Below are 12,067 nucleotides of genomic sequence, written 5' to 3'. Positions count from 1 at the left end.
CTAGGAACATGCCTGTTAAATTAGGGGAATTATTTTGGGGTGCTTGCAATTAACCAGGTGGCTCTTTTAAGGGAGCTAAGAATAGTTGTAGATTTTGGAACATTGTAGTATTAAAAGTACCTTTCTCTGTCATCATTGGGAAGCACCTGATCATTCTCAGTGCAAGAAGCAATTTAGCAGTGGCATGTACTTATACAGGGACTTGTACTTCCTGTATCATTTGAGTCTTTACATTTTAGTATATTTTAGCAGCAAATCTTACTTCCCTGGGGCAAAAAACACTCACTGAACATAACCCACAGAGTTGAGTTCTCTATTGATTCTGTTCACTAGTTTAGATTCACTTTTATATTCACTGTCACATTTTTTTTAAATTTTTTTATAACTTTCATGAGCTTAGAGCACACTTAGTTTTAGTAGTGAGATTAGTGTTTTTTTCAGTCATTCCAGCACATTTAGTTAGATCCAATTGTTATGTTGCAAATGGTGTGGCTAGTGAGACAATTTATCATCCAATAGGTGGGTTAGATGAAGGCTCAGCGGCCAGTATTATAAAGTATTTTGCTGTTCAATTAAAGTTTGCTGAAGGGCAAACGCTTATTGAACCAACTGAGCAATACCTTTGAAGATCAGGTATGTGATTGTTTAAGCTGGGGAACAAAGTATGATGGCCTTTATGATATCGTGATATGGTTACAACAAGTTCTTGTAATGTTATGAGAGCAATCATGCGCAGTGGAACAATGGCTTCGGGGTGTGATTATCTTTATTTATGGGTTAGTGGAGGCCATTACTTTCAATTGGACCAAATAAAATATTAATGGCCTTGCTGGTGGCAGAAGGGCCTTTGCCAGAGGAATGCACTGGACGTCAGTTTCCGCAGGGGAGAAAAGAGTCTCTCCCTCACTTCCACTTGGTGGATTGATTGGGAGAGGCACTGCTACTGCCCGTGCTTGGAAACTGGGTGTGGTGTTTGGTACTGTCCTCTCACAGAGGTAGACGCTGCACTAATACTCAATGCAGGGCATGGTGGTGTCCTCTTATGGAATGTTGGTTATGGTGGAATGTCGGTGATAGAATTTGGATTGGCCCACCGAGCAGGTACGGCTGGAACTCTACATATATGTGGTGCTGGCAAGGTCCTCTTCATTTATTTATTTTTACAATTGTGAATAAAATGCTGTGGCCGTTTTCACCCACAATTGTGTCCAGGTGTTTTTACGAGTAAGAGTGGAACACAAGGAGGCATGTGGCGTGGTATGGCCACAGGGCAAAGGGGCAATTGAGGATTCGACCAGTCACGATCGCCTCCTGTAATACATGCTTTCTCCTGCTAGTCAGCCAGCTTTTCTTAACTTTGGATCTGAATATGTTGTTTCATTTGCTTTTGTCTGTTAAGAGTGGATCCTTCTGAGCAGAGAATTTCATTGTCGGTCTCTTCTTCCCGCCCGCTCTGGTACAAACTTTTATACCAGTGAGGAGAGGAGGATTGGTTGAGCTTCAACCAATCGGACCATGTTACTCTCTGTGTTGAACGTTCTGTAGAGACGCCAGTTGGGAATGATAACTGTAGGAAATGCATAAATAAATTAAGGCTATATCCCTTTGCATGAATGGTATACACTGGCGACACACTTTATTCGAGCTTGGCTAGTCCCACGAATTCGGGTATACCCGGGTGTATTGAGGTTTGTAACTGTTTTCTGCCCGAGTGCATTGAGTTATTTTCCAAGCAGGGATTGAAGCATTTTATTCCCGCTGGCTGCAATACTGCACAGTATATATATATATACTGCATTACAATTCATGAATTTATGCCATCTGGTAGACACGCGAAGCATTGCAGCCTATTAAATCCTAATCATTATCATTTAACAGATCAGCCGCCCGTCAGCCAGGCATGAACCCAGGCTGGGAAGGCAAACACAATGGGGCTTGTCAGAGGTGAGGAGCGGCGCATTCCAGGTATCTGCCAGGTACATACTGGGTATTTGCTCGAATAAAGTGTGTCGGTGCAGTATGAAACTGAGGGTCATTGTATAAACAATTAAAACTTCACTCGTCTGCGCTGACCTGTGATAAATAACTTGTGGCTTCTTTTAATTCTGATATTGATTTCTCTGTAGACTGTCATTATTCCAAAAAAATTGCATTGTTGCATTGCTGATATAACAGTTTTGTCTTGGCCTTGATCCATGGTAGTACAAAAATTCTGTGTTTTTCAGCCTACGAACATGTTAAAGCAGCAATCCCCTCCAGATGCTTACCATTTTAGTATCTTGCCCCCTGCGCATGTCCTTTCCCTAATCTCAAGCTTCTGAGGTTACCATGGCAACCTTTACACTGCACTGGGCTCTAGGGAGAGCTCCATTTTAACCTCCCAGACACTTAATATATCAAACGCTTATATCTCGAAGCGTGGCATTTTAAACATTTAAAAAACACATACGTTATTAAAACTGCTACCCCCGGAGGCCCTCACGACGTACGCTCGTCATGATCCTTTCCTCATTTTCTTGGGCTGTCCACAAACGGGGATTCCCATGCAGCGCCAATCGCGAACTATGCTGAAGAGGCCAAACCCATCCCATTAATTTCCGGTCCGGCGACCTAAAAGTGATCGCTCCGTGGAGGTGGCAGGACCCCTCGGGCACTCAAGAGGTTAAGAAACATGTAAACAAATATTAGATAGGCAGCCTTCTTTTTTTTTTTTTTTTTACAAAGGAGTCCCCTCCAGCATACGAGAATGGGAACACGCTCTTGTTTCTCCTGAAAACGTACACAGAGCCTTTGGGTAATTGTGTTTACGGAACCCAGTTAGTGTAGCTAATATACCACCGTGACCACTTCTATTCGCTTAGCTCAAACAAACAGAGGATGTTGTGGTTTGAGTTTATTGGAAGTACGATAGTGTACTAACGAGTTAATCGCAGCAGAGCTCTGCCACAGCTGCGCGAGCGGAGGTCAGGACAGGAAGAACAGATGCAAGAGAATATCTGCTGTCATTTGTACTTTCTTTATTAACGTCATTTGTGAAGAAAAACATGTGTTTGTTCTAATGGCCGACCACCTTGTACAAGACAACCGCCACCAGTCGTTGTTTATATACATACTAAACTAATGGAATTCCGCAGGGGTCATTGCATTGAGTTCTGTAGGAAAACCCTTTGTTTGTTCTGCCCTCTCTGATCTGTGTTATCCTCCCAATTGCTTCAAAGATTGCTAAGAATCTTCTTCATGTACTGTACAGTAGACACAGCAATTGCTCATCGGCCTTTGCCCATTTATCTTCTATGGCAGCCGGGGAACTCTGTTATCCTTCACATAGGTCCACTAGCTGTAAACTCCCGTTTCTATGATTTAGCCCGGGACTGACCTCCTCTCTCGAGTTTAGTTCTGAGCGGTGTCGCAGAGGGGAGCTAAAGTAAGCCGCTCCTATAGTGTGGCTTGGGGATGCAGGCAATGTGGATTTAAGGCCTGGAGTCAGCCATTTTGTAATACCAATACTATTTTGTTTCATACATAGAGGTGACATTGTACACAATGAATCCTCGCCCCATAGAGCTTACAATCTAATTTTGGTGCCTGAGGCACAGGGTGATAAAGTGAATGTGCCCAAGGTCACAAGAAGCTGACACCGAGCTCCCCTGCTTCAGAGTCCGTGTGATTGATTTCAGAGTCGGTTCCTTTAATCGATGAAACAACGCTTTAAAGGGATGAAGAGGAAGAGTCACGGCCGTGCAAGGCTTTGCAAAATCAAACAGCTAAATTATTTTCCTCCCAGCTTCTACTTCCACCTGCACGGACTCAACCTGACGATGGGACCATTTGGCCCCCAAACATTGTACCATGTTGCCCTATTTTGTTTATTGATTTTATTTTGTGTTTGTATATTTGCATTGTTTTGGAATTAATCTATTATTTGTCAATTTTGCTTTCTTACACTAATTTTCGGGTGTCAATTCCATAAACTGATTGAATATATATATATATATACTAGCTGACGTTGTCCGGGCTTAAAATTTCCCACTCCTCTCTTTCCACTCCCCACGTCTGTTTCTCCGCTCCCCCTCTCTCTCCGCTCCTCCCCCCACCCCATGCGCAGCTTCCGGTCCCCACCCTACAGTGTCCCACACACACACAGTGTCCCCCCCACACACACAGTGTCCCACTCACACAGTGTCCCACACACACACACAGTGTCCCACACACACACACAGTGACACACACACACACAGTCAGGGCCGCCAACAGAAATTGTGGGGCCCGGGACAAACATTTTAAGCAGGGACCCCCCCCCCATGTTGGCAGTATTGCCCGCTGCCCCCCCCCCCCCATTTCACACCTCATGAGCCCCCTCTCTTTCTCCCCCCTTCCCATGTATGTCTCTCCCTTCTGTCTCACCCCATCTCACTCTCCCGCCTCGCATGTATTTCTCTCCTCTGCTTCTCACTAAGGCTGCGGCCCCGCTGGCGCTGAGCGCGCTCATGCTTGGAAACCACTCCAAGTATGAGCGCCGGGTGTCCTGGCATTAACGCAAGCGTGCGCAGGGGGCATTGAGGGTAGTTGAGCGCACTAGAAAGTTAGTCTTTTTTGTTAACATAAGGGCCGAGCGCGGGTGAGCGTTTGTGCCCGCGCACGAGCACCGCGTGAGCGGGGACTTACATATATCTATATATGTAAGTAACCGCGGTAAGCGCCGCCCGCTCACCGCTAGCGAGGAAGCAGCCTTACTCCCTCTTTTCCTCACTCACCCCATCTCTCCTCTCCCTCTGTCATTTACCCCACGCTCACTCATTCCCTCCCCCCCACAAGATAAATACCAAAAAAGTCCCACCCTCAAATACATTAAAAAAAATCCCCACCCCCTCAAATATATACAACCTCCCGCCCCCAAATGCATACAATAAACCCACCTACCCAATACATAAAAAAAACAATACATACGGTATAACCTCTCATTCATCTCTCTCTCTCTCTCTCTCTCTCTCTCTCTCTCTCTCTCTCTCTCTCTCTCTCTCTCTCTCTCTCTCTCTCTCTCTCTCTCTCTCTCTCTCTCTCTCTCTCTCTCTCTCTCTCGATATATATATAGATATATATATAGATATATAGAGAGAGATAGGAGATATATATATATATATATCTTACTGGGAATGTGTGTGTGTAATATATACATATATACACAGTATATATACACACACAGACACATACACACGGTATATACACACACACACACAGTATATATACACACATACACACAGTATATATACACACAGTATATATACACACATACACACAGTATATATACACACAGTATATATACACACATACACACAGTATATATACACACAGTATATATACACACATACACACACATACACACACACACACACAGTATATACACACACACATATATATAGTATATATATGTGTGTGTATATACTGTGTGTATGTGTGTGTGTATATATACTGTGTGTATATATACTGTGTGTATGTGTGTATATATACTGTGTATATATGTGTATGTATATATATATATATATATATATATATATATATATAACAAATAGCTTTAAAAAAAACTCCCCATACATATAAAAATTCCCCCAAGCCCCCCCCAATACAAATAAAAATTCCCCCAAGCCCCCCCAATACATATAAAAATTCCCCCAAGCCCCCCCAATACATATAAAAATTCCCCCAAGCCCCCCCAATACATATAAAAATTCCCCCAAGCCCCCCCAATACATATTAAAATTCCCCCAAGCCCCCCCAATACATATAAAAATTCCCCCAAGCCCCCCAATACATATAAAAATTCCCCCAAACCCCCTCATATATATATAAAATTCCCCCAAGCCCCCCAATACATATAAAATTTCCCCCAAGCACCCTCATAGGATCCATAGACATGGTCATAAGGAGAGATGATATTGTATTCTTAATAATAAACTTTGCCTTAAGCCCGAAACAGACCCTAGCCAGCAAGATTGAAACTCAAGTCCCCATCGTTTATAATACCAAGTGCTCTAATCTTTAAAAAAATAACATATTGTGTTGCACTTCTTAATATGGCAGTTTTGTACCGGTTTTTTCCCCCCATAGCAGCACAAACCTCGAAATGCATCAATTAATCATTAACATGGTCAATAAAGGCACATTTGAAAAATGACTAAAAAGAAAAAAAAATGTGTGGGCTTCGGTAACTACTGTGTCTTAAAAGCACCCTACTTGAAAATATCATTTATATTATTCTTCTACTAGTAACATAGTATCTTAGGCTTAAATAGTACAGTACAGCTCAACCCCGTTATAACGCGATCCGTTACAACGCGAATCCGCTTATAGCGCGATGTAAGCATGGCTCCCAGTTTTCAGATTTATGAATACTTTACAACATGATTATTGGTATCTTAAATACTTTATTGTACAATGCATACAATTGTACTTTATTTCTAACGTGATCCGCTTATAACGCAATGTGATTCTCTGGACCCCAAGCACAGCATTATACGATGGTTGAGATGTATTTTTTGAAGTGTATAGTACTATCTTGATTCACATTTGTGGAAGGGGAGATATTCTTATACTCGGCAACTTTTCAGCTAAATGTAGGACTTTACAAACTAGTAAGGTAATTCATCACAGTTACCCATGTGGTCCCACATAATTATTTCATTTTTCACATGCAAATGATTGTTTGTAATTGCTATCAATTTAAAAAAAATAAATGAATGTAATTAGGAGGGCAGGATTCCTGGTCTGTGTCTAAAGTGTTTTCTGAACTTCTGACAGGGTTACAGAAGCCAGTTCCAGAGTACAACGTTGACGTGGAATCCATGGATATTTTCCCCGTTGGCTGGTGCGAAGCAAATTCCTATCCACTCAAGACACCACTTAAAGCAGTCGGTAAGTACATCATACCTCTGCCCATACAAATGCCGCCGGAGGTTAGCCAGCTTTCTGTTAATGCAACAGTAACACGTCTTCACAAGCTACAGAACATGGGCAAAAACGCAACATCACATTTCTTCTTTAATTAATCAGGAGACTTTGCACCAATAAGGTAGAACTCCTGACTTTAAACAGCAGTCAGCATGACTAAATTACCTATACAATGTCCTTTTGGTAGGAGCATTCACAGTACTGAGGTATACGTTGCCACGGGTGCGTGACCAGCGAAATCCAGAGGAGATCCGTATCTAACATGAACCACATAGGTGTAGGCACTGACGAGGCCTTGTAATGTAGAAAAATATCACTGTATTACATGGAGGCCCAAGAGTGGACCGAAACGTTGATCCTTTTCGGTAACAAATTGATATTTTTCTACATTACAAGACCACGTGAGTGCCTACACCAGTAGTGGCCAACGGTAGTCCTCAATGGCCACCAACAGGATATACTTATACTGAGCCACCTGTGCTGAAGCAGGGATATCCTTAAAATCAGACCTGTTGGTGGCCCTTGCGGACTGGAGTTGGCCTCCCCTGTCTACACTTTTGTGATTCATGTTAAAATTACCGCTACACATTTTTTGTGTGTGTGGTGGCGGCATGTGGTTAATGACAATTGAATGTAATAGATGGACATGGGCCCACGGATTTCAACAATAACTAATTTATTGTGCCATAAAAAACACAACGTTTCGGCCTGCTGGCCTTTCTCAAGTGAAGTGGCATCGAGAAAGGCCAGGGAGCCGAAACGTTGTGTGTTTTATGGCACAATAAATTCGTTGTTATTGAAATCCGTGTGCCCGTGTCCATCTATCATATTGGATGTTAAACAGGGACTAATGGAGAACCGTGTTCCCTGGAACTAAGGAGCACCGGTAAATGTATCATAACTTAATTTATATTGTTGGTGTGCCGCAAACATCCATAACCTTTGTTATGACAATTCAAAGCAGTTTTTCTATATGAAGTATATTTTAACACATAAATGTGTTGCTACTGTATAAATGAAGAAATGGTACACATCAGATCATCACAATATCCACAGCTGACCGCATTGCCATACACAGTGCGCAGCAGACTGTGTGCAAGGTAACGTCCCAACCTTTCCTCGCACATGGTGTTCAAGGCTGAAACCGCAGGCAGATTCGTCATACTGGACTTGGCAAATATTTGACCAAGATCAATTTTAGCAGAAAACAAACTTTAGACGCGGTGCAATTAAAGTTTATAATGGTTTTTATTGTAATGTGCAAATAAAGGTTGCCTAGTAAAAGTGCTTGCTTTGTCAGCTTACTGTATGCCCAACATTTAATGCTAGAGGAGTTTATTAATAAGTGAAATTTAACAATAACCGTAATAAATCACCAGCGTCTTTCCATCACTGAGGAAATATCATTTTGCGTAAGTAACGTCCAATTAAAAAGTCCAGTAACCTGTTTTTGTAATGAAATCTCTCACTCATCTTTTATCATATTTCTGCTCTTTTAATAAGTAGGCAATAAGTGGAAAATATCATATAAAATGCACCAAATCTATCAATGCAACGTTATATTTAACATTCTTGTGTCAACTTTAAAATGGTTATTTATTGAAAGCAGCTAATATAAAATAACACCCATGTGTAATTCCCACACACGTACATGGCGCATACATGTACAGTATGTTGATGCACCCTACTTCATACAGTAGCTTTACAAATTGCATAGGATGGAAAGACGTCTTTCCTCCAGCCCCATTACAGAGCCATTAAAATAACGCTAACTGGAGCATCAAGCACAGATTTCAAATCTGGATGGGATACTAAAATGTGAATTACAAAACCCAAGGATTAATTTAGGCATTCCCGTGTTCTCCTGTAAGTGGCAGCAATGCACCCAAATGTTTCAATCTGAACAGTCTGGCAAGACCATCTGATCTGAGCAACTGGAAGGCTGTCATTTTGGCAAGAGTGCCTTAAGATATGATCTAATTAGAAATACTTTTCAGTGTGTTCATTGAATCATTCATACAGAATCATTATAGATCACGTTTTGTTGTTGTTGTAGGAATGCAAAAGTAGGACTATCATTCATGCATAGCATAACCGCCGAGATAAAACGGTAGGATAGATACAGTTAGCAAATCCAACATTCTCATTGACATACAGTATTTCTTTCACTCACAGTAGTGTAAGCCCATTCACTTCAATTAGATTTACCACTCAGTGTATATAATGTATAACCCTGCTCACTCATGTAACTATGTATTTGTAACCATGTATTATTTGTCAGCAGAACTCTGTGCCCACGACATACTTGAAAACGAGAGGTAACTCTCAATGTATTACTTCCTGGTAAAACATTTGATAAATAAATAATATAGCCATCACAGTTCTCAAAGTTCGATATCTCTGACCCCTAAATCTCCACATTAAATAAAGAAGTAATTGTGCTCCTCTGGGGTATTGCTGTTGAGGATATCCGTTCTAGGTGACCAGATGAGGTACATTTATGGAGCAGTAAAAGGTTTGTGCCCACTCACATTACGGAGTACAGTACAGACACAAACGTTGGTGCAACCCACCTGCAGTGCCTGTTTCCAAATGCTGTTTCGATGCCCAGAATTCCGCACTTGTGTGATACTGTATTGGTCAGATTGAATGGATAGGGAACCTTGTCTTTTCTCATCTCCAGAAAACACGAGTGTATTTACACAATAATAGGGTTGCACTCCTGTATATTCAGGATTTTCCCTTATTTCATTGTATTGTCCCGTTGCCCTGTGGGGACAACTGTGTCAGGCCTGGTACCAGTGGGGGGCCGTGCTGGTCAGCGCTGAAAGTTGGGCTCGGCCAGAGGTTGGTCCCAACTTTTGCGTCTGGCTGCCAGGCCTCTGTTTGCTGCCTCACCTGCTGCGATGGGGCCTCCCCACCCGCAGGTCAGCACCCGGAGAGATTCACTGCAACCTGGTGTTGTAATGCTCACCTGCAGGTTTACAGAAGGGCCTGAACTTCCGCCGATGTTAGTTGGGGATGAACAGGACAGGCTTTTGGGATCTGTAGCTCTCATCTTCTTCGGTGCAGCGCCTCCATTTCAACAGGGCCTGTTAAAGATGGTGCAGTCTCTGCAGAAAACCTTCTTCTCTCCCCCAGCCTCAGGCAGGAGTAAAAACAGAAAGGGGTCTTTATTGAGAACACATCACAGCACACAGCATACACGTTCTTCTCTGTGTCCCTGAGGCCAACCCCAAGGGCTTGAGGCCCCAGGAATCTCTCCCTGTCTCTCATGCTCCCGGACGGAGTATGGGGTATATGCTCCCACTCCCCAGAGGGAGGGGATAGTGAACCAGAGCCCTGGCTCCACACTTCAACAACTCTCAACAACCACTACATTTGGCTGCAGCTCCTTTTTTGTTACCAAGGGAGGGGCCCCGGGTCTTAGCCCCGGCAGTGGGCAGTACCTAGGCCTTAGGCCACACCCCTGTCACTCAAGGGAGCTGTTTACTGCAGCAGGGCGTAGATGTAACCCTAACACTGCCTGGGCTGGTACCAGGGCTTACGTATTAGGCAGGGAATTGGTAGCCCAGGGGTAAACTGGCTACAGAATCATAGCAACATGACGTACTGTATGTGTTGATTGTATTGTATTATGTTTTGATCACGGTTTAGAAGAGGAATGATCACATTCACATCATGCCTGGTACATGGAATAGGGGACCAGGCATGTTCTATACTGACAGTACCGGTTCCTGATATATGTATGTAACGGGTATTCCACCCCACCCAATCTCATATGTAGTGTGGGTGAGTAGAACATGTGGTGTTACCGGTGTGGTGCGTATACCTGCTGGCTCACAGGAGGTCTGAGCCTCCGCTAATGAGAGCCTGGGGTGAATCCTCTGGAACGGATCTTCGTTTACAGCGCCTCCACCTATGTAGGATTCTAGGGAAGTGTAGAATGACCCTACATAGGAACCCAATAAGAAACTACACACACAGTGATTATATATAACTAAGGGCTTTACTACGAACATAGAGAATATCATAATCCATTACATAACATCATAACCTGTGTCCCTCTCACGAGGAGACACTACCCGTGGTGACGTCTCGCAGGACGATTCCCCGACACCAGGTGATCCCACCCAGTGTCTCTAGAACCCCACCCAATGTCCCGTACTCCTACAGAGATAGTCACTGGGTGACTGCGCAGTCACTAAAACCTCTAGGCCTGTTGGTGCACATATAATATTGATACCTTCCGAGCACTCCGATGCTCGGGCCTGCAACACTCTTCTCAAAGGGTCAGACGTCCGTCTGATCCTTTCCAGGTATTCTGCCGGTGGACCCCAACGAGGGTCCCACCGCTCCACGGGAACTGCAACCGATCACGGCAACACCAACCGCATGGGAACAGCAACCGCCGTTATCAGCTTTCTGCCTAACTACTTCTAGAGTGACAGCAACCCTAACCTAGGGCCTGTCCCTGAGGAACCGCAACCTGGGATGGCTTGGGGAAAACTCCTAGGGCCTGTGGAACATTAACCTGCCCCCCTTCCCCTAGCTACCCAGTCTCAACTGTAACTGCTAATCCTAACAGCCTAACGCACCTGCAGCCAACACTCAGCTCACACTGTCAGCCTGCAGGGATCCACACACACTTCACACACACTGCACGCACTGCGCCCAGCACATGCAGCGACACACACAGACAGCTGCAATCACACACAGCCACCTGGATCCCGTAGCAATCCACTACTAGCACACTGTGCCTATTTGCCAGTGCCCACAGCCCTCTCCGCTGTGGCACTGCCAAACCTGCACCTTACACACACTAAGGGTGACCTCCCTATCTAGGGCCGTCCCTTATCAGTTACCCACTAACCTGGTGGGGAGTTGGGGCCTACCTGGAGGGTGAGGGTACCTATCAGGATGCAGGAGCTGCACTCACTCCCTGCATCCTTCCTTCCCCTTCAGCTCCTCTGCTCCAACTGACGTGACTCATGCAAAGCCCGGGAAAATGTATCTCTTTCCTCCAGGGCAGTCCTGCAGCCCTATTGGCTCCTATCAAGCACCTGGTGCCTGCCTCGCTATGCCTCATGGGAATTGTAGTCCCGAGGCCCCTACAATAACA

At 44.0% G+C, this 12,067-nt stretch overlaps 1 protein-coding gene across 2 annotated transcripts in view; it reads left to right on the top strand.

Moving 5' to 3' along the window:
- Positions 1-12,067, top strand: part of SFMBT2 (Scm like with four mbt domains 2) — a 287,695-nt gene that overhangs the window by 220,028 nt on the left and 55,600 nt on the right. For both annotated transcript variants that reach the window (XM_075599415.1, XM_075599414.1), the window contains one exon: positions 6,796-6,909. In XM_075599415.1, the coding sequence (XP_075455530.1) occupies positions 6,796-6,909 (114 nt within the window). The remainder of the gene's footprint in view (positions 1-6,795; positions 6,910-12,067) is intronic.

This window comes from Ascaphus truei, chromosome 5 (assembly GCF_040206685.1).
Source record: "Ascaphus truei isolate aAscTru1 chromosome 5, aAscTru1.hap1, whole genome shotgun sequence".
Lineage (NCBI taxonomy): Eukaryota > Metazoa > Chordata > Amphibia > Anura > Ascaphidae > Ascaphus > Ascaphus truei.
This window is presented reverse-complemented; position numbering and strand designations above follow the sequence as displayed.